Genomic DNA, 23,637 nt, shown 5'->3' on the forward strand with positions numbered 1-23,637 from the left:
TTTCATCTCCAAGTCATTTATATACCAACTGGTCTTTTCTGGGGACCACATGCCTTGAACAGTCCATCCCAAGAAATGCCCCCCCCCCATCCCAACTGGGAGGCATCTGTGGTCAGTGTGGCTTTCGGGCGGAAGGATAAAGGGAAGTCCCTGACAAATTGTTGGACTAAATTCACCAAAGTGGGGAATCCCTGCAAACTCAAGAAAGCTTTATAGGATGATTCAGTGGTTGTTGAAGAATTGACCACTGTACTGCCATAGTCCAATGGAGAATTCACATGTGAAAGTAAGCAGCCGGCTTCAGAGTAATCACTGCAGCCATCAAACCTAATGCATGGAAGTACCAGTTCTGCTGGAGGAGAAGGATGTAATAAAACCCGAGTGACATGTAATCGCAAAGTATGAATTCTGTTTTGTGGTAGAAAGGCCAACGGATTGACAGTGTCCAGATGAGCTCCTATGAAGTCCAAAACTTGAACTGGTTGAAGATGAGACTTGGGGACATCGACTGTGATCCCCAGGGACTGACACAGATGAGTATGTAATCCCTGGTTTCCTTGAGTAGATGCTTGGTTGGAAAAGTACGGAACTATTTGTCCAAAAAAGGAAACACTCTGAACCTGCGCACTCTGACATGAGCTGCTACCACTGCCATACACTTGGTGAACACCCCAGGGATTGTGGTGAGACCAAAGGGCAGGACTCTGAACTGGTAATGCACTTTAGGCTGGGGGGCCAGTCAAGTACTTCCAAGAACGTCTGCTCATTTTAATATGATAGTATGCATCCTGGAGGTCTATGGACATCCAGTCATTCTTCCTCAGAAGAGAGAGACTGGGCAGTACCATGACCACCTGGGACTTGGAGTTCTTTACAAACTAATTAATTTGACTTGGATCCAGAATTGGTCTCTGATCCCCTGTTTTCTTTGGCACTAAAAAGAACCTTGAGTAAACAACAGATCCTCTTTAGTCTGGCAAGAACTTTTGAATGACTCTGTCCAGCAGCTTTTGAATTTCTAGGGTTGCTATCTCCCGCTGATTGGGTGGCACATCAGGGAGACATTTCTGTCAGGCTGGTGGAATTTGTAAAAAGGGAATTAAATAATCTGTGGATATGATCCTTTGCATGCAAGAATCATTTGTGATGTCTGTCCAGGGTATTTCTGTGTAAAGACAAGCACCCCCTCACTGCCTCCAGCGAACAAGTCAGGCAAACCTTCAGGTGTGCTAAAACGGCCTATCCGAAAAAGAATCTCAGAACTCTTGGTTTTGCAAACCCCCCCTCACAAGGGTGAAGTCTTCCGTTATTATTTACCCTTCTGTCTCTGGGAGAAATTTCCCCTAGTGAATCCTGAAAACGACCTTGGGAGTTTCGGAACCACATCTTTTTCTCACCACACTGACTCCTGGAAAAGGATCTTTGAAGAGTAGAAAAACAGATTCCCATTGCAGACAGGGTCTTTCCATCTTATGCACTCTGGGTAAGTGGGTCTTTAACAGTGGGCCCAAACAAGGAAGATCCATCAAAGGGAGCACTGATGAAAGAAGACTTGAAGGGCTCTACGAAATCACAGAAACACAGCCAAGAATTCTCTTCATGGCGTTGCCTGAACCCTCAGCCCATGAGCAACCTTCAGCTGCAAGAGTGATTAACTTCATGGATGCATTCAAGATGGACTGGAGGGTGACCAGTTGTGAGGAAAAAAACTTTTGTTCCTCTGCCGACATGGACCCAGGGGTAGACTTATAGTTCCTTAACCAAGTCTCTCTATAATCTAGTAAATTGTGCCAAATAATTACGTGACAGTAACGCAAAGGCCGCTGAAACACAGACATGTTTTCCAAACCTTTTCAATGCCCTAGACTCTCTCTCTTAAGGGGATGGACAGAAGAACTCTGTTTGGCTAGCTCTTTTTTGTGGCTCCCGCAACAACCATGGCATCTACAGGAATTTCATTACTCCAAAAGTGTTTGTCCTTGGGTGCAGCTAGGATCTTGTCCGGGCAACAGGGAATTGGTTCTATGGTATCTGGCTCCTTCCAATCCCAGCAAGAGACAAAGTCTATCAAGTCATCTGCTGGGGGGGGGGGGTAACCCAGGACGTAGATGAGCCAGACCACAAGGCTTTTAGGAACACCAACTCCTCCTGGGAAGAGGGTTTGGAAGACCCAACACCTTTCTGGTGAAGAAACTCTAGAATGTCTCCAAAGGAAATGCCTTCTAGTGGTGCTTGTGGAATCCTTCCCCTTCATCAAAATTTATGTCTTCAGTAAGAGATTCTGGGGCGAATCTAAGTGTCACCTTTTACAGAGTCTCTTACAGGGAACCTCTTCAGTGGGATGGTCTGGAGAGGTACTGGAAGAGATGGAAAGTTCCTGTACTGGAACTGCCTGGAATTTGGGCTGGATGTCCCTGTAGAATAGGCAGATGAGGCTCAGGAGCTGGATCTGAAGGGAGGTATGCGGTTAGGATCCAAAGATTAAGAGTCAAAAGTGGTCTCAGGTGAGAAAATACCCTCTCCACCACTTCAAAAGCAGAGGGACCAAGTGAAGTTCAGACCAACCTCAACAGAGCCAAAACTCCCAGTGCCATTGAGCCCCGACTCTGTCTGGATCTCTACTCTGAGGGAGGAGGGGAACCTGATCTGTCCAGTCCCAAGGCTCTGAGGGGAAGCGATGGCACTGAGACTCTGAGAACTGAAGACACCTCCCCAGATCCGATACGGATGCTTCCACTCATACTCATCCTGCTCAAGGGGGGGTTGGCACTAAACAAGTCAAGGATATAGTCAAAGTCAAAGATTAAGCTATCTTTGGATTCAACATCTTGACTCTCGGGGATCTCAGATTTGATGGCTCTGAAATCTCTGGTCAGATCAGAGAAGGGAGACGATGGAATGGGAAACTGGTTGAATGCTCACTGATCTGATCAGCCAATAAAACCCCTATCTGAATCTGAGCTCTGAGAAATTTCCTCATCATCCTGTTCACATCAACTTCCGAGAGACTTCGGAAGGACCTGATGGATGAATAGGTAGAAGGAAGGCGAGAAAACCTAAGAGGAGTTTCTTGTAAAAACTCTGATCTGAGCCATGGTGAGATCGGCATTGGAGAGAACTGAGGGCTCCAGTGTCGAGGTGACTTATAAGTAGAAAGTGTCAGATACCAGGAAGTTGGATCCAACCGTTTAGAAAGCTGGTGGCTCTGAAACCAGAGAGGATTTGGAAGACTGAGTGGGGGTGTGTTTCCTATGCTTCCTTGGCTCCAAACATCTTGTCTTTTTTGAGGGGATTTGAACCCCTGCCAAAGCAGAGGAAGAAGGAGCTGAAGCAGGAAGAAGGCCCTTAAAAACGAGTTTATTTCTCCAATCACTAGTGGCCCTGGTATTAAACCCTGCATAAATGTTACAGGGAGAGTCCAGGTGACTTGCGCTGGGACAATAAACACATTCCCTGTGGGCATCAGAAATGGGTACCTTATGCCCACAGGAAGTGAATTTCTTAAAACTGGTTGGTCTGTCCACTGTGGTAAGGATATAGAGAAGGCGAAAGACAGAAAATAAATATTTTTTTTTTGTTTTTTTTTTTAATATAAGAAAAAAAAGCAGAATGAAAAAAAGAGTTACCAACAATGGTAACTATAACACTACCCTAAGAAAAAAAGGGTACAAAAGGGGGAGAAGTTAGCAACAATAGTAATGGAGAGATACAAGAAAAAGGATAGAAATACTAGCAGAGTAAAAAGCTGCATAGAGGGTAAAGGGAGAAATACAGATAACCAGAAAGAAGGATTAGTTAAAAGAAGAAAATTTGATCGTTTACTTACAGAAATCAGACAAAAAAGCTATCCCATAGCTGGAGAAAGCATGATCCGCATCTGAAATGTTTGAGTGGCAAACAAGATCTGTGGAAAGCAGTAGTATGGGGAATTATAGGTAAGGAAGGACCTTGAGAGTCCGATCCAGAGTCTGGATGAAAAGCGGCTGAGTTGGACCAGAGGTTGGATCCGAAACCCATTCATTGAGGAATGAATGAAAATGACATCAGATCATCTGGTAAGCCTGAATACTAAACAGGCAAACCAGTGATTTTTAAATGAGGGACCACCCCAACTAATATAACTCCAAAGTTACCAAACTTCAAGCTAAGTTATATTGAATATTTGGTCTTGTAGACAGGACCACATGGTTCAAGTTTAAAATATGACAGCAAACATCAACAAATAATTTATCAACAAATAATCTATTAAAGACAAATTACTTGAACTGTACTATACAGATGCTAAACTGAGATTCCTAAAATCAAATATGGATAAAACGCAGTTAGTGACAGTCTGAGGGCTTCTATTTTACTTTTCATAAGTGACAACTGGCTCAAAATACAGGTGTTCCTAAATTAGGTTAAATGGAAGTTATTTATTTATCCTCTTACATTCCCTTCTGCTTTTACTGGTCCTCCTGCTAAGCATACATTTCCCTCCAAATGCTCATAATTTTATGGGCACTGTCAAGTTGGCAACAATATAAACAAAGACAGCAATCTTGGTTATACACAATGGGAGTTGAGTTCTAAGCAGCAGAACCAGTAGTATCAAGGTCAGGATTCCTCCCAAACACGTTTCTCAGAAAACAACTGCCAAAAATAGCTGATGTTTGACCTTCTTCAGTATTTAAGGGGAGGACTTGGTCCTCTTTTTGTGACCAATGGTTCAAAATCTCCACAAGCAAACAGAGTAAGTAAAATGATATCAACAGGGTATTATAGTTTTTGTATATTTCATTCCAAGAAAATATCAACATGGGTAAAACAGTACATACTTCTGCTACCTTTCTCTCCATACTTGTATCTTTTTGGACCCGTTTAAAGTACACAGGCCAGTCACAGTTGAAGCAGCCAGTGGCTTTATGCTCCTAAACAATGTTGACTCTTTCAGGCTTTCCAGGAGCAGGTGAGGGTGAATATAGGTCCATACAGATGATCTTAAACAACTGTTCAAAAATCAGATAGGTAGAAATAAGTGATGCAATTAAAAGCTTCTAATCTGAACAAGTCAATAAAAGCTATATTTAGGAGAGGAAACCACACTTGCATCTCACTTTAACTGATAATTCATTAACTGTAAACTCTTGAGCAAAATCAGCATCATCTGAATGAGAAGACGCTTAATTTTTCCTCGAGTCTGCACTGTGGTGTAAAATTTTTGCTCTACGTGCCTCAAAAATGGATCAACACTTCTTCAATATGAAGATGATGCGTGTAATGATCATAATGAGCCAGCATTTGATGCAGAGACATATGCAACTTAAGTTCTAAAAGGAAGTGAAACAGCAAGATCAGGTAACAGGTTGCAACTTGTAATAGTACAGCTAACAGTCACTTTGAGCCCAGGACAAACAATCTATGAAATCTACAAACTCATTACTACCAAGTTGAAAAGACGGGTCCACAAACATGAATAATTCAAGGGTGTGGGCACTAGTTAAAGTTATAAAATGTGGATTAACTGACATTAATAAAAATTCTGTAGATCAATATTCAGCTCTCTAGCAGTGAGTGGTAATGTAGAAAGCACTGGGTGCCCCTAGACTAGCTAACAGAGAATATTAGATTGCTGGCATATCAAAGTCTAAACAAAGACAACTTGGGGTATAAAGAAAAACAAAAAATTTAATAAAAGAGAAATATAGAACACTGTACTATGGTAGACAGTATCCTCATAAAGGATATTGCTCAGAATTAGTAAGATGTGGCAAAGTACAGAATGAAGAATCACTTTCTAAAGGTTTGCAAAAGCAGAAACAGACATGGCAAGCTGCAATACAGAGACTGAAAAAAAAGAATCAGTAAAGCAAAACAAAAGGACATAATGAAAAAAGAAGTTATGTACTCACCATAACGTTCAATCTCAGTAGTTCTACTTCATTTGTCTTCAACCTGTGGGATACCGGATCCATATCGGATCCGAGCCGGCAGTTTCACTAGCATCTGCTCCGAGCTCCAAGCACTTCCCCTTACCCATAATACACCTCCACTACCTTCCAAACCCCAGATCGAATTTGCTGACCTTCATCCTTATAACCTGACCTGAAAAAACACTTTATGACCTACAACTGCAGCCAACAGGCTGTATAATAAGGTCAGGGGGAAGGAGGGAGGGACGGTTGAAAACAAATGAAGTAGAACTACACAGATGGAACATTATGGTGAGTACATAACTTCTTTATCTGAGGTAGTTTACTTCATTTGGTCTTCAACCTGTGGGACAGAGTCCCCAGCTACTAAACTCCTGGGTGGCCCTCATGGAAGGATATTCCCAAGCACCGCAGAACCAAATGATGCTCTCCTTCTAGAAGTCAAATCCAATTTGAAGTGAGAAATAAAGGTATGAGATGAGGACCAAGTAGCTGCAGAACAAACATCATCCAATGAGACTCTAGACCAAAAGGCAGCAGAAGTAGCCATGGACCTAGTGGAATGAGCTTTCATCTGGCCCAGAGGAGACATGACTTTGTCCTTAGAGACCTGAAGGATGCATGAAGAAATCCACCTAGTAATAGTGACCTTGGAGATACAGTTGAATAGATTTACAGAATTTTTTGGTCCTGTGTAAATAAAAAAGTAACTGTCTATGAACATTCAACAAGTGGAGTTTATATTCCATTTTGTTAGCAAAGTTAGGAAAGAAGACAGGTAAATTAATGGTTTTATTAATATTAACTGGTGATACCACCTTGGGAAGAAAGGATGGATTGGTCCGAAGGGAAACCCTATATTTGGGGAAAATCATATAAGGAAAGTACAGTTGTGTACACTTACCATAAATGTAGATGTTCGAGTGTATTCACTGTTGCAGTTATTACATTTGGGTAATCTGCTTGCAGATTGCCCTCAGTCAGCCTGATTAACAAAGTTTTGGGTCTTGCGTCGGTTGCTGTCCCTGCTTTCATGACGTCAGTGGTATAAAACATGCAGCCAATGCCATTACATCAGTTTTTCTTGCCCCAGATGTCAGGTGCCCCCCTAATGGGGAGCAATTAAACATAAAAACACAAAGATATACCTCCAACAATAAAGCAAATACACCAAAAAGGCTTTTAAGCATAGTAAAGGAAAGTAGAGGTATAGCCAAAAGAAGTTAGGGGGCAGGAGGGAGGGTAACCAGGACTGCAACAGTGAATACATTCGAACATCTATATTTATGTTAAGTGTACACAACTGTACTATGTTCTTCGTGTTTCACTGTTGCAGTCATTACATTTGGGTAGATTCCCAAAGCTATGGTTGGGAGGAGGAGTTTAGATAGCATTAGGGCCAGCTATAAGGCCTTGCAAGACTGCAGTGGCAAAGCCAGCTCTGGATTTAGAGAAAATTGGCAGGTGGTAATGCTTGGTTAAAGTATGCACAGAACTCCAGCTAGCAGCTTCTAGGATGTCCCTGGTAGGAACACCTCTAAGAAAGGCTGTAGAAGTAGATGCAGCCCTGGTGGAGTGAGGTCTGATCCCCTGGGGGATAGGTTTTCCATGGTGCTTATACCAGAAATGAATGCAATGGCTTATCCATTTAGAAATGGTTTGTTTTGAAATAGCTTTCCCCTCTGCCCCTGCAGCAAATGCTACCAGTAGTTGTTCAGATTTTCTTTGAGGTTTAGTCCTGTCCAAGTAGAATCTAAATTGTCTGTGCAGATCCAAGGAATGCAGAATCTGTTCCCCTTTGTTCTGTGGATTGGGAAAGAAGGTTGGCAAATGAATGGACTGATTAACAGCCACGCTGGATACCACCTTGGGCATGAAGGATGGATTGGCTCTGAGTGACACCCTGTCCGCATGAAAGATGATGAAAGGCTCCACTGCCATAAGGGCCTGTAATTCTGATACCCTTCTAGCTGAAGTGATTACTAAAAGGAAAGCTGTTTTCCAAGAAATAAATTTTAAGTCTGAAGTAGCAGCTGGCTTGAAAGGAGGTAGAGTGAGTTTCTCCAATACAAAGTTAAGGTCCCAAGCTCGGGTTGGAGCTCTCCTGGGTGGTCTCATATTTTGGCCCCTCTGAGGTACTGCTTGAGCAGTGGATGAGAGAAGAGGGATGGTTCTGTTATAATAAGCTGAAATGGCTGAGACGTGGATTTTAATGGAGGAAAAAGACAGGCCCTTGTGAAACATCTCAGTTAAGTATTGTAAAATCTGAGGTAAATTGGGCGCTACTGTGCTCATCCCTTGAGATTTGTTCCAGGCACAGAATCTTTTCCATTTTTCAGCCTAAGATTTTCTAGTACTAGACCTCCTTGCTTCTAAGATGACATCCATCACAGGTTTGCTGAAGGATGATAAGGGAGAGTTTAAGTAATTAGCCAGGCTGCAAGGTTCAGTGTTGGAAGTTGAGGTGCAGAATCTGGTTCTCCTGCTGAGACAGCAGGGAAGGAGTCTGAGGCAGGTGCCATGGAGATAACCTTGACACACTGTGCAGGAGGGGGTACCAGTGTTGGCGTGGCCAGTCTGGAGCAATGAAAATCATCCTTGGTTTGTCCTGTTTGACTTTTAGTAGTACTTTGGAAAGCAGAGACAGCGGGGGGAAGGCATAGACTGATAGTTTTTTCCAGCTGAAGGAAAGAGCATGCACTTTCCAGGCTTGTTTGTGGGGAGTCCTTGTGCAAAATTTGTCCAATTGGTAGTTCTGGGGAGAGGCAAACAGGTCTATATCTGGGCTCCCCCATTTGCTTGTCAACATGTTGAAAATTCTTGGTTCCAGTTTCCACTCGTGTGGTTCCATGAAGATTCTGCTTAGTCCGTCTGCCAGTTATTTAATTTTCCTGGCAGGCATTGAGCTTGTTGGTGCACTTGGTAGCTCAAGGCTGTGTTCCACAATGCCATGGCTAGTCTGCAGAGGGGGGTAAGAATGTGTACCCCCCTGCTTGTTTGTGTACCACATAACTGTGGTGTTGTCCGTCTTTACCATTAGTTGTCCTGGAAGAATGTAGTCCTTGAAGGCTGTCAGAGCATTCTGTAAAGCTAACATTTCTTTTTGATTTATATGCAGGTGCATTTGACTTGGGTTCCATTTGCCCCGAACACACTTCCCTGCCAGGTGAGCCCCCCTCCCCCCCCCATGCATAGTCTGATGCATCTGTTATTAGGGTTTGGGCAGCAAGGGGTGGTGTGAAAGGTAGTCCCTTGTTTTGGTGGCAGGCCTCTGCCCACCAAAGGAACTCTAGGCGTAGGCAAGGTATGATAGGAATCATTGTTTCTAGGCTGTGAGAATGTTGACTCCATAGGCTTTTTAGATACCACTGTAGTTTCCTCATATGCAGTCTTGCATATGGAATTAGAAGAATGCAGGAGGCCATGAACCCCAAGACTTGCAGTATTTGTCTTGCAGATAGCAGTGTTTTTGTGGCCACTTGTCTGAAATAGGTTGTCACATGAATTTGCTTTTCTGGTGTGAGGTAAGCCATCTGGGAAGTTGTATTCAAGCTTGCTCCCAGGAATGTAATTTGTTGACAGGGTACCAGTTGTGAATTCTTTTCGTTTGTTTATGGTGTACCCCAGCCAAGTTAGTACCCTTTTTACAAATGCCAGATGATTGAAAAGTATGTCCAGGTTTTCTGCCTGAATTAGACAAACGTCCAGGTATGGGTATATCTGAATACTTCTTTGCCTGCAAAATGCAATAACTGGAGCTAGGCACTTTGTGAATACCCTGGGCGCAGTAGATAAGCCAAAGGGCAGTGCAGAGAACGGATAGTGCGTGTAGCCTGCTTTGAAGTGGAGGTATCTTCTGCAAGATTCCCTGATTGGGATGTGCAGGTATGCTTCTTTTAAATCTAGTGTTGCCAACCAGGCATCTTTGTCTAGCATACGAAGTAATTGGTGAAGAGTCAGCATGTTGAATTTTGGAATCTCCAGAAAGGTGTTTAGAGTAGACAGGTCCAGGATTGGACACCATGATTTGTCTTTTCTGGGTACCAGGAAAAGTGTGGAGTAGAAACCTTGTCCCTTTTCCTCTTCTAGTACCAGCTGAATAGCCCCCATGGTTAAGAGAGAAAGTATTTGTTTTTAAGCCTCTGCCCACTGATTTGGGGGTAAGTCCGGCCACCCACTTGGCGTTAGCAATATGTGGAAGTGAAATCTGTATCCCTGGGACACTATATTTAAAACCCATTTGTCCTGGGTAATGAGTTCCCAGTTCTTTGCATGAAGAGCAATCTTTCCCCCAAAGGGGCAGCCAGAAGATAAGTGCTTGGAAATTTTAAAAGGAAGTCATTGAGACAGTTTACCATAGGGGGTGTCTTATTATTCCCAGACTTGGAAGTGGAGGCCCCCCCACTGCTTAGTTCTGTGAGTCCCCTGGGACTGAAACCTGGGGTTTTTGCTGTATCTGGGTTTGGCTTGAGAAGACCTGGAAGGGGCTGGAAAGGACCAATTCTTAGAAGGCCAGTGCCTACTAAATCTAACAGGCTGATCTTGTAAAAAATCTTAAACAGTTTGCATAGATTTAGCTTTATCTTCCATCTTTTTAAGAACTTCTTCAGCCTTGTTGCCAAACAGGCAGTCCTGATTTAAAGGAGCATCCAACAATTTAGCTTTAACATGATCAGGCAAAGATTGCTCCTTAAGCCAAGCATTCCTTCTGATCGCACAGACCCGGTAACAGCAGTCCTGCAAGAGGCCTCTAATAAATCAAAACCACATTGCAAAGTATGTTTTCTAACTTGTTCAGCAGAATGCATTAAATCCTGTAAGTCTTTATTTTCCACATAGTCAGGAATCAACATCATTTTCTGTTTAAGCAGTCCAATAACATGTTGCTGATATTTTAACATATGAAATTGGCAGTTTAAAGCTCTAATTGCCAAGGTTGCTGAAGTATAAACCTTTTTACCCCATCTATCCAGCGCCCTGGAGTCTCTATAAGAAGGGGTACGATTTTTAGCAGTAGAAGCCTTAATGCCATTGGGCCCCTGTGAAACAGTTTCTGGATCTGCAATAGGATTTTTGAAAGGAACCTGTGGGACTTGGGGACCCTGTAGTACCTGTCAGGTTTACTGGGAACAGGAGGAAGGGAATCAGGGCCAAACTGGATTCCGAGAAAGCATCATCAACAATGTCTAGTACAGCAGGAATAGACAAAGGCCTATGCTGAGGTAGGAGAAGGAAATCTTTAAGCCTCTTTTTTGAATCAGAAAATTCCTGGCTTTCCCAGTGAAAATGCTCCCTTAGAGTATGTAAGGTTTCTCCAAAAGAAAAATCCTCAGGAGTGGAAGCAGAGAGAATACAGTCCTCTGCATCAGAATCCTCATAAGTAGGTAAGGACAAATCCAGGTCATCAGAAGAGTCAGAAAAAACAGAATCCTGATCAGAAGATTCATAATCAAACTCAGCCCTACGCATCTGGTTGGCTACCCCTGATTATAGTTATTGGATCTTCAGCCATTTTTATCATTTGTTTTTTAGGCATAGAGGCCTGAGCATGTGGCCTGGGCGTCAGTTTTTTAGACATGGATCGAGAGTTAGGCCTCAGTAATGAAGGAGGTGTCGATTTAATATGCAAGTCCGTAGGCCTGAATACACCCTCAGAAGCTGGTGCCTGCACAGTGGCTCCAGACACATCCAAGGCAGAGACATCCACGGGTTCTATAGCTGAAGTATCTTGCGGCATACCGGACTCCGAATGGGTCTCAGTAGAGGCCTGCGAATCAGAAGTAGCAGGTATCAGGGGCTGTGAAAGCACCTCAATGAGTACAGGCGAACTGGTGAGTGACTTAGGAGAAGCAGCAGCGGCAGTTTTGGACCTCGGCGGCCTGTCTCTGTCTTTATCTTTGCATTTTTTCAGAATCCCGGTAGTCGGATGGCTAACCGACGACACTTCTGGATAATTAAACTGAGAACAGAAACATTTAGAGGCAAAAATATACCAACGACGGATAGTGCGCTGATTAAATAAAGCACAAAATTGACAGCAAGGTACATCGTGGTCAGCGCCTAGGCAAGGAATACAGTACGAATGAAAATCTTTATGAGTTATTTGCTTTCCACAAGTAATGCAATTGTTAACTTTTACTGACATCGGTAAGGAGCAAGAAAAAGTTTCCCCAACGGGGTACTTAGCTTTTAGTTGAAGACTTCGGTTCTGAAACTCGAAAATGAAAATTTCAGGAGTCGGCCGACCAGCACTTGCAAACTGCTTCTTGCTTCGGGCACCGCACAGCAAGAAAGACTGATGTAATGGTGTCGGCTGCATGTTTTATACCCCTGTTGACCTGATGTCATGGAAGAAGGGACAGCAACCGAAGCAGGACCCAAGACTTTGTTAATTAGGCCGACTGAGGGCAACCTGCAAGCAGATTACCCAAATGTAATGACTGCAACAGTGAAACACAAAGACATCTTTGACTGACAAGGCTTGCAGTTCTGAAACCCTTTTAGCAGAGGTGATAGCCACCAGAAATGCTGTTTTCCAAGATAAGAATTTTAGTTCTCTGGTTGCAGCGGGTTCAAAAGGCGGAGAGAGCAGAGCTTAAAGAATCATAGTAAGGTCCCATGGGGGAACAGGATCCTTGACGGGGGGGGGGGGGTGTAACAGAAAAGTCCCTTTAATAAAGGCTTTACACAGTCTGGAGGAGGCTAGTGAGGCAGAATTTTCACCCACATGAAAATGAGAAATGGCAGCCAATTTAACTTTGACAGTAGAAGAACTAGCTCCCTGTTGAAAAATATTGGCTAGGAAATCAAGAATGGCACAAACAGGAGCCGTGAAGGGGTCTAAACTCCTCTGAGAGGCCCAAAATGAAAAACATTTCCATTTGCTGCGATAAACCTTCCTGGTTGAAGACTTATTAGCAGCCACCAGAATAGATCTAACTGAAGAGGATAATCCAGGAGTCCTAGCAATCATGGGAACTGGAGCAGCCAAGCTGTGAGCTTCAAACTGTTCAGGTTTGGATGAGGAACTCCTGATGGGTGTGAAATCAGATACTGAATGGGATCCAAGATCCAGGGCAGAACCAGAAGGTGAGACCCAAAGGAAGGGAAACCATACCTGGCAAGGCCAAAACGGGGCAATGAGGATCACTTTGCTCCCCAGTCGACAAGCTTCCTGTAGAAACCTCAGAATAAGAGGTACTGGAGGTGGAGGGTAAGCATACAGAAGACCGGGAGGCCAAGCATGGACTAGAGCATCTCTGGGGGACTCCCCCAGCAGGGGGTTCAGAGCAAAAAATTTGCTGCACTTCGTGTTGGAAGGAGATGTGAAGAGATCGCAGCAATGCTGACCCCACTCCAGGAAGATCTGCTCTGCTACTGAAAGATTCAGAGACCACTCATAAGGCATCAGAATAGACCGACTTAACCTGTCTGCTAGAATGTTGGACCGTCCCGGAATGTGCGCTGCTATGAGAAAACGACCAGTGGAGATCGCCCATTCCCACACTCTCATGGCCTCATGACAAAGGGGGTAAGATCTGTTCCCTCCCTGTTTGTTGATATACCAGACCACTAACATGTTGTCTGACTGAATTTCAATGGTTCCCAGACGAAGAAAGGCATGAAGGGCCTGCAACAATAAAAGGAACATCCTCATATCTAGAACGTTTATGTGCAATCTGGTCTCTACAGGGGACCACAGGCCTTGGACTGTCCTGACCAAACAATGTCTCCCCACCTGAGTTGGGAGGTGTCCGCTGTCACTGTGGTCTGGACAGGGGCTGGAACAAAGGGTTGTCCCTCCAAGATCTCCGGAGAACACATCCACCATAGAAGTGACGACTGACAGACTCGATTGAGTTTTATTGGATACAACAGTGGAAGTTCCAACAGGGACTATTGTACAGCTAGTGTCCACTGTAGAATTCTCATATGTAACCAAACACACAGAAAAAGCGTTATGGTCATCGTCATTGAACCTAAGGCCCGCAACAATGATTCCGCTGATGGAAGATGAGAATGGTAGATTAGAGAGACACGCATCCTCAGGTTTTGTACTCTCTCTAAGGTCAGGAAGATTTTGCACTGTAATGTGTCTATCCTTGCCCCAATGTAGTCTATCACCTGGACAGGATTAGAAGTGATTTGGATGTGTTGATTGTGATCCCCAAATGCAGGGCAAGCTTTAAGAAATAATCCCTGGTTTGAGGAAGTAGACACCTGGTGGGAGCAGTGAGGAGCCAATCGTCCAGGTACGGATAGACCTGAATCCCCTGAAGCCTCAGGTGAGCCGCTACTACCGCCATCACTTTGGTGTCCACCCTGGGGGCTGTGGTAAGATCAAAGGGTAGGGCTCGAAACTGGTAATGATTGACTCCTAGCCGGAAGCGGAGGAACCTCCTGGAGCTTCTGTGCATCTTTATGTGATAGTAAGCATCCTGGAGGTCTAACGAGCACATCCAGTCGCTCTCTTGCAGGTACGGCATGATGGACTGTATTGTGACCATCCAGAATTTTTCTTTGGCAACCGGCAGGTTCAGGGTAGATAGGTCCAGAATGGGCCTTAAGTCCCCCATTTTCTTTGGCACCAAAATGAACCTGGAGTAGAAGCCCGATCTGGACTGATTTGGGGGGACGGTTTTGATGGCTTGTTTTCCTAGCAGCTTGGAAATTTCCTGTGCTGCTGCTAACCTTTGCGTGGGTGATACATCCAAGAGGTGTTTGGGGGGGGGGTCATAACAGACCTACCAGAAAGGAGTACATAAGATTAACCAAGAGCCTCTGGATGGGGGACGGAGGGTGGGAAGTAATGAATGAACAAAGATCAACAACACAGACAGAACGTTATGGTAAGACATAACTTCTTTATCTGATGTTGTTAATCTTCGTTCATTCCTTACTGATGGGACAGAGTCCCCAGCTACCTGTATTCCTGGGTGGCCCTCATGGAAGGACATTCCCTGAGCACCATGGTACCAAAGGAAGCTCTACCTCTGGAGGCCAAGTCCAATTTGTAATGAAGAATAAAGGTATGAGGTTTGGCCCAAGTTGCAGCTGAGCAAATATCATTGAGGGAAGCCTTAGCATGGAAAGCTGCTGAAGTTGCCATAGACCTTGTAGAATGTACTTTGACTCTATGAGGCAAGGTAAGATTGTGTTTGTTGTAGATAAAGGTGATACAGTTTCTCAACCATGAAGCCAATGTAACTTTTGATACAGGATGACCCCGTCTAGAGTTGGCCTGATTTACGGGTAGATTTTGTTCTGTCCAGATAAAAACGTAATTGCCTATGAACATCCAAGGAGTGCAGGCAGTACTCTTCCTTGTTAGAATGATTAGGAAAGAACACTGGGAGACCAATAGACTGGTTGACAGATCGCTCTGACACCACTTTTGGTAAAAAAGTAGAGATGGTTCTCAGTGATACCTTATCCTTATGGAAGATGAGATTGGGAGGTTTGATGCATAAGGCCTGAAGTTCTGACAATCGTCTGGCCGATGTGATTGCAATCAGAAACAAAGTTTTCCAAGAGAGATATCTTGCATCACAAGAAGATGCAGGTTCAAAGGGTGGAGCTGTTAAAGCTTGCATAACCAAAGCCAAATCCCAAGGTTGTATGGGTTCTCTAAAGGGAGGTTTTAGGTGGATAACCCCTTTCAAAAAAAGTCTTACAGAGTCTGTGTGACATAAGTGAAGAATCTTGAAAACCAATATGAAAATTTGAGATGGCAGCCAACTGTACATGGATAGTAGAGCCAGACACCCCAGAGTGGAAAAGATGTGATGAGTAATCCAATACTACCGAGACTGGGGCTGACAAGGAGTCTATTTGCTTATCTGCTGCTCATATAGAAAACCTCTTCCATTTGTTAAGATAGCTTAGTCTGGTGGACGATTTATGAGATGCAATAAGAATACTGCGCACAGGGGATGAAAGGTTTTCATGCCTGGTCATCACAGGAAGTGGAGAAACCAAGCTGTCAGTTTCAGGGTTGTTAGATTGGGGTGAATCAGACCCTGCGGATGAGAGATCAACGATGGGGATGGATTGAGGATCCATGGTTGATCTAGCAGATGAGGCCAGAGGAAGGGAAACCAGACTTGTCGAGGCCAATATGGAGCAATGAGGATCACTTGGCTCCTCAACTGTCATGCTTTCTTTAGAAAATTGGGAGATGAGGGGAGGTATAAAGAAGACCCAAGGGCTAAGCATGGACTAGAGCATCCCTTGGTGACTGTCCCCGAGGGGGGAATCAGGGCAAACTAGTTGCTGCACTTGTAGATGGTTGAGGAGGCAAATAGGTCGCAGCAAGGCTGGCCCCAGCGGTGGAAGATTTTTGCCTCTATCAGAGGATTGAGGGACCACTCATGAGGCTGTAGAATGCACTGCTCAATTTGTCCACTATCACGTTGGAGCTCCCGGGAATGTGCATTGCAATCAGAAAGCGGTTGTGAGCTATCACCCATTGCCATATTGTCAAGGCCTCTCGGCATAACGGGTAAGATCTGGTGCCCCCTTGTTTGCTGATGTACCAGACTACTAACATGTTGTCTGACTGGATCGCAATAGTCCCTGACAGAAGGATGGAGTGAAATGCTTTTAACACTAGATGTACAGCCCTCAGTTCCAGAACACTGATATCAAAAGGGCCTCTGTCTCCGACCGGATACCTTGGACTGAGTTTCCCTGACATAACCCCCCCACCCCATCAGGGAGGCATCCATGGTCACTGTGGCTATCGGTTGATGGGGGGGTGAAACGGCGAGACCATTATTGGGGATTTCGAGATGTCCACCAGAGTAAATCTTGCTTGCATCTCTGAGTTACACATTTGAAAAAACAAAGGGTGTTGTAGAGGGTACCACTGAGTGAGAAGTAGCCATTGAAGAAGTCTCATGTGGAACCTGGCTAGGGGAACAATGTTAATCGCAAGTGCCATTGATCCCAATAGCTGAAGTACAGATTGAGCTGGGTATTTGTGGTGACAGAGCAGTGGTTGAACTTGTCTTATTCTCTGAAGTCTGTGTTCTGGAAGGGATGCTGAGCAATTTCTCGTGTCCAACAGTACCCCTAAGAATTCCAAAGACTGAGCTGGGGTTGTGTTGGATTTCTCCCAGTTTATAATGATTCCCAGGCTTTGAGCTGTTATGATTCCCAGGCTTTGAGCTGTTAAGAGAGTATAGTGCAGTGCTTCTTCCAGTAGACACTTGGTGGGGGCAGTAAAGAGCCACTCGTCTAGATATGGAAATGCCTGGAATCCTTGAAGTCGCAAGTGAGAGATAACCACTGCCATGCATTTTGTGAACACTCCGGGGGCTGAAGAGAGACCCAAGGGCAGGGCTCGAAACTGGTAGTGACTGGCTCCTATACAGAAGCAGAGGTATCTTCTTGATCGTTTGTCCATTTTTATGTAGTAATACGCATCTTGAAGATCTACAGAGCACATGCAATCATCTTCTTCCAGAAGAGGAAGGATAAACTGAACCGTGACCATCCGGAATTTCTCTGTTTTTACAAATTTGTTTAGTGTACTGAGATCCAGAGTTGGTCTCCAGTCCCCTGTCTTTTTTGGCACTAAAAAGAATCTCAAGTAAAATCTGGATCCTATCTGGTCTGGGGGGGGATCATCTGGATGACTCTTTTTGTAGCAGCCTTTTGATTTTGTGTGCTGCTGTTTCCCTTTGACTGGGTGGGACATCGGGTAACACTATTGATGAGACTGGGCAAAGATGGAAGGACATGTGATAGCCTTTGGATATATTCCATTCCCAAGAGTCGGTTGTTATGTTTTGTCAGGCAGCAGGGTACAAGGAGAAACGACCTCCGACCGCTTCAAGAGGTGAGCAGTGGGACAACGCTTCAGGAGCGCTGATAATGTTGGCCAGAGAAAGAATCTCTGGAAACCTTGTTTCGCGGACCTCCTCTGCCCCGAAAGGGGCGTCTTCCAATGGAGTTTTCCCCTCTGCCTGTAGGGGAAAACTCAGCACGTGCATCCCAGAAAGAACCCTGTGATTTCTTGTGTCAGAGCTTTCCACTCCTCTGATTTCTAGAGTAGAATCGCTGAGGGGTGGAGTGTCTGACACCAATGGCAGACAAGGTCTTGTGCCATCTTGTTCGCACCATGCCAGCGTATCCTTGACTTTAGGGCCAAAGAAGCTGCCTCTATAGAGGCATTCATGAAGGAAGCCTTAAAGGAGTAAGCAAAGTTACAAAGACGCATCCAAGCATGTCGTCTGGCGACTATACCTTCACCTGCCGCTCTAGCCGCTCCTTCTGCTGCGTGAGAAATAAGACGCATGGAAGAGTTGGAAATGGACACTAGGGTGGCTATCAGAGAAGCCACATTATCATGGACTTCGTCAGAAACAGCTCTTGCCAAGGTTTCACAGAGCTGGTTGATAAGATCTCACTGAAGCCTAGCAAAATGTGCCAAATAATTCAAAGACCTTATGGTGAAGTTCGATGAAGCAAATACACACTTCCCTAATCTGTCAATAGTCTGGGACTCCTTGTTGGGCAGATGGAGAGTTTGGCTCTCTTCTGCCAAATCCTTCTTAGTAGCAGCTGCCACCACCATAGCATCTACTGGGAGACCACGTGACCAGTGGGGGTGGTTGGTGGGGGGGGGATAATATTTTATCTGGCCTCTTAGGTATCGCTTCCAGATATCAAGAGCCTTCCATGCACACTGCACGATGAGCTGGATGAGCTCATCAGCAGGTGGGGTGACCCAGGAGGTAGGGGGCCGAGCACAAAAAGCCTACAGGAATATGGATTCCTCAGAGGAAGGATTAGAGGGCTTCCAGTCACCCTCTAAGGATTTTTAGGATGTCACCAAAGGACACCTCATCAGAGGGTGACCTTGGGGAACCTACCCGTCATCAAAATCCGTACCTTCAGTCAATGACTCCTCAGTAGAGTCCATGTGTTTCCTCTTACATGATGCTTTGCAGGTTGTTTCCTCAGTGGGAGGTTCTGGGGAAGACTGCAAAGAGGGGGTCTCCTGAGGAGGAGAGACCTGAGGCTCTTGTGCCTAGTGTTCAGGAGTTGAAGCTTGTGGCAGTTGCGGCACAGAGAGGGAAGATGACTCTAACAAATGACCTTTGCCAGTGGAGGCAAGCGCCCTCTCCATGGCCTGGAAGGCTGGCCCACCCAAGGAGGGATGGGAGCCCAGAATAGAGCATGACAACCTCGGAACCAGGGTCAAACGCTTCCCCGATGAGCCCAGCCCCAGACCAGGAGTCTCAAGAGGACCGTGAACCATAAGAGAGCATCCCTGGAAGGTGTCATAGCAAAAATCAGTGTGGAGCCAAGAATGCCCTCCCCAATGGCACAGCCACTGGCCTGAGAAGAGCCCGATGCCCAGTGCACCGAAGGCCACAAGGATAACTCTGGTTCCAAAGTGAGGTCCACTATTGGAGTCAGAGGGAGGGAAGCTGCTGTTGGAGTAATAGGCTTCGAGACTTGAGTGGAAGTCGAAGGAGGAGTATACGTTGGGGTTTGAGGCAAAATACGCTCACCTGAATGAGGGAACATGGACTTTGATGGTTGAGAGATACCTATGGCCCCAAGCAACTGGTCAACAAGCCGCAACACATCCTTCAATTTTCACACTGAGCTTGATCGAAGGAAGGACACTGAGGAAACTCGGAGCTATAATATATAACATTAAGTATCCTGTTTTTTGTTTATTTTGCTCTTTATTTCTTTGTTATGTATAGCACTTTGTGTACTGTGTATTTTTATAGCTAGTCTCAATGTGAGTGAGGTATTAACTGGAAATTGTCCACTTTTATTAAACATCTGTTGGGTTGTTTGTTTGTAATAACTTGTTGCAGTTAAACTCTTTTTTCTAGAGGCTCCTTTAGCTGTTTAAAACTTTCATTTAAAGGCTCACTGCTGCTTTTCAGGTGTGAGAAACATTTCTGCAGTTTGTTCTAAGTAGTGGGGATATTTGTAGCATTTCCATATTCAGGCTTGTATTTGGGCCTAGTGTTTGTGAGCACATATTCAGGGACATCTTGGTTTAGCCAAAGCCATCAGGCATTTCCGTGAGAGAGAATTGTTTGAGGTCATTGGCTGACTGAGGTCACCTGGACTACAGCTTAGACTAAGCACCTCACTGTTTTTTTTGAGATTTCTTTCTTAAAAACTGCCTCAGGTTTCAACTTTCTGTTACCTAAGAAGTTCATTTGTGAGTGTTCTGCCATTTCACACTGAGCTTGATCGAAGGAAGGACACTGAGGAAACTCAGAGCTATAATATATAACATTAAGTATCCTGTTTTTTGTTTATTTTGTTCTTTATTTCTTTGTTATTTATAGCACTTTGTGTACTGTGTATTTTTCTAGCTAGTTTCACTGTGTGTGAGGTATTAACTGGAAATTGTCCACTTTTATTAAGCATCTGTTGGGTTATTTGTAATAACTTGTTGCTGTTAAACTCTTTTTTCTAGAGGCTCCTTTAGCTGTTTACAACTTTCATTTAAAGGCTCACCGCTGCTTTTCAGGTGTGAGAAACATTTCTGCAGTTTGTTCTAAGTAGTGGGGATATTTGTAGCATTTCCATATTCAGGCTTGTATGTGGGCCTAGTGTTTGTGGAGGCTGTGTGTCTGAGCACATATTCAGGGACATCTTGGTTTAGCCAAAGCCATCAGGCATTTCCGTGAGAGAGAATTGTTTGAGGTCATTGGCTGACTGAGGTCACCTGGACTACAGCTTAGACTAAGCACCTCATTGGTTCTTTTGAGATTTCTTTCTTAAAAACTGTCTCATGTTTCAACTTTCTGTTACCTAAGAAGTTCATTTGTGAGTGTTCTGCCATTTCACACTGAGCTTGATCGAAGGAAGGACACTGAGGAAACTCGGAGCTATAATATATAACATTAAGTATCCTGTTTTTTGTTTATTTTGTTCTTTATTTCTTTGTTATTTATAGAACTTTGTGTACTGTGTATTCTTCTAGCTAGTTTCACTGTGTGTGAGGTATTAACTGGAAATTGTCCACTTTTATTAAGCATCTGTTGGGTTGTTTGTAATAACTTGTTGCAGTTAAACTCTTTTTTTCTAGAGGCTCCTTTAGCTGTTTAAAACTTTCATTTAAAGGCTCACTGCTGCTTTTCAGGTGTGAGAAACATTTCTGCAGTTTGTTGGTATAGTGTTTTTATAGTTGGTGGCTTTGCAGTTGCCCGCCCCTAGTGTAAATTTGATCTGGGACCCTCCTCCCAGTCTAGTGTCATTACCTCATTCTACCCAGTACAGGGAGAACATTTGAGAAGGCCAATCAGCTTAGTTTCTGCTACTCCTTTCTCTCTTTCCACTAAAAAAAAAAAAAATTATCTGCTTTTACTGTATTTGTGTTTCTTCCTACTTTATTTTGCTTTTGCGTCATCTTAAAAGTACTCAATTTTATTTACTACTGCTTGGTGTAACTCATTCTAAGCCTTTTAGTTTAAGCACTTGGGTTTCAGACCAGTTGTTTCACATTAAGAAGGTTTGTGGCCTGCACTGTGGTGGCAGGCCAGGTAGCTTACATCCTTCTAAGTTGGGAACTGCTGATTGAGGGCTCAGTGTCTGTTATTCTAAAAGTGTATTAGTTCTGGTTTAAGCACTTGGTCTTCAGGCCAGTTATTTTACATTAAGAAGGTTCGTGGTCTGCACTGATGTGGGAGGAGAGGCTGGACTCTGCCCTTCTGAGCTGGGAATTTCTGGTTAAAGGCTTATAGTGCCTGCATATTTGAACTGTTTCTTACTGAAATTGGTACACCTTGTTTGCTGCAGCATAGACTAGATCCAAGCCTGCTGAATCTAGCTTTGTTTGTATGCTTGTTGTTTGTTTGCTTATTTCCCTGAAATGCTAATTTCACCTAAAACGCGGCTTTTCAGCGCTTCTGTGGATCTCTAGTGATATCTGCATTGCTTACTGTACTTATTTCCTTGTTTCACTTGAAAGAAAGTTACTGTTTGTCATCTTTGCATTTAAGTTACCTGTAACACATTGCATTTAAGTTACCTGGCACTTGCTCACTAAGTCAGCACTAAAAAATTAAAAGCACTACACCCTCACAAACTCCCCTTGAGTACCTTGTTCCCCATTAGCCCTTTTTTTCAATTATAAAGGAATTCCCAATACTATTCTAACATGTCCAAAGGTCAGTTGTCAATCTCCTCTCCGGTCCAGCTGGTGAATCTGGGAATCTTGAGGCAATGTTACAACTGCCTCATGTACACAGACAACCCTCTCTTCCTCCCAACAAATTCCAACACATGTGAGAGATGCAACCCATATATCCAAACTGGAGGCTAAGCTCTCTCAACTCAGTACTGGCATAACCAGTCAGGAGGAGAAGGAAACCACACTCACTACAATTCCAGTCTCACATAGACCTACCACGACAGCAAACCAAACACATAAACACACAAAAACATACTCGGAGGCTCTAAATAAAAATCTGCCTAAGCAGCAGAGACCCCCAAAGCAGACACCCAAGCAACCGCTACCCCAAAACAAAACACGTGCAACACATAGCTCACAAAGCCAGTGTGCCGAACAGTCACAGCCCTTAAGGCTAAACAACACACGTGATACACTTGTAATAGGTGACTCTATCGTCAGGCACACTGACGTCCTGCTCACCAGGCTGAACAAGGAGAAGGTCATGGTGAGCTGCCTGTCGGGCGCTAGGATCCGCCACATAACAAAAGCACTCAGGCACTCCACGGCAAGTACAAATATGACTCTGTCATTGTCCATGCTGGTATGAATGACCTGAGACGTACCTCCCTGGACTACATGAAAAGAGACATACAGGAGCTTTCTGAGCATGTAGCCCAGGCCGGTATGACCCTGACCTTGAGTAGCATCTTACCCTCACCAAGAATGATGCCACAATATGAAGACAAGATGATCAATTTCAACAACTGGCTTAAGTATTGGTGTCATTCAAAGGGGATCCAATGCCTGTCAGCCTGGGATGACATGCTCGACAAGCCACGATGCTTCGCTAGGGACGGCTTGCACATGTCACCCCTGGGCTTTCGGATATTGGCAAAGGCTCTTGCTACCCCCATAGTGCCTTTTTTAGGCAAGGCTCAAAAGACAAATCCACCTACATAGGTATCACAAGGGTTAAGAAACTAAGAGTAATGCTACTCAACGCCAGAAGTCTAAACCTCAAGATGCACGCACTCGAAACTCTCCTTAGCATGGAGAACATCGATATCTGTGCAGTAACAGAAATCTGGTTCAAGGCTCCTGAGAGCACCCCAGCACTACCAGGTTATACCTCATACCATGCTTTTTGGTCCCAAAACTTGGACCGAACCACAAAAGGAGGGGGAGTATCAATATTCGTCAAAGATACCCACACCTCCAGGTTGGTGGCACAGCACGAAGCATCAGAGACTATCCATGTGCAACTAACAGTGGGTAAAACTGCCTTCCAGTTTATAGCCTGCTACAGACCACCCTCCCAAACCCAGGAACCCCACTCGGCCTTCCTGAGAACACTGGAAAATATGAAGGTCTCTCCAAACACCATTATATTGGGCGACTTCAACTACCCAAACATAGACTGCGAGCATTACTCTAGCTCCAACACCCTAGCCCAAAGGTTCCTAGAATTTATAAACTCAAATGCTATGGAACAACTTGTTACCACTCCCACAAGAAGGGAAAACATACTGGACCTGATCATCACCAACATGGGGACTCTATGCTCCA

General features: G+C 44.4%; 1 protein-coding gene across 5 annotated transcripts in view; it reads right to left on the reverse strand.

Moving 5' to 3' along the window:
* Nucleotides 1-23,637, reverse strand: part of ADAT2 (adenosine deaminase tRNA specific 2) — a 649,106-nt gene that overhangs the window by 60,793 nt on the left and 564,676 nt on the right. The window contains exon 7 of one of the 5 annotated variants that reach the window (XM_044060139.1): nt 4,966-4,988. The exons of the other annotated variants lie outside the window; for them this stretch is intronic. Coding sequence (XP_043916074.1) covers nt 4,981-4,988 — 8 coding nt within the window. The 3' untranslated portion in view covers nt 4,966-4,980. Of the gene's footprint in view, nt 1-4,965; nt 4,989-23,637 lie in introns of those variants that run through there. 5 annotated transcript variants of the gene reach the window in all.

Source organism: Protopterus annectens, chromosome 1.part0 (genome assembly GCF_019279795.1).
Source record: "Protopterus annectens isolate FY-2018-M chromosome 1.part0, PAN1.0, whole genome shotgun sequence".
In the NCBI taxonomy this organism is placed as follows: Eukaryota; Metazoa; Chordata; order Ceratodontiformes; family Protopteridae; genus Protopterus; species Protopterus annectens.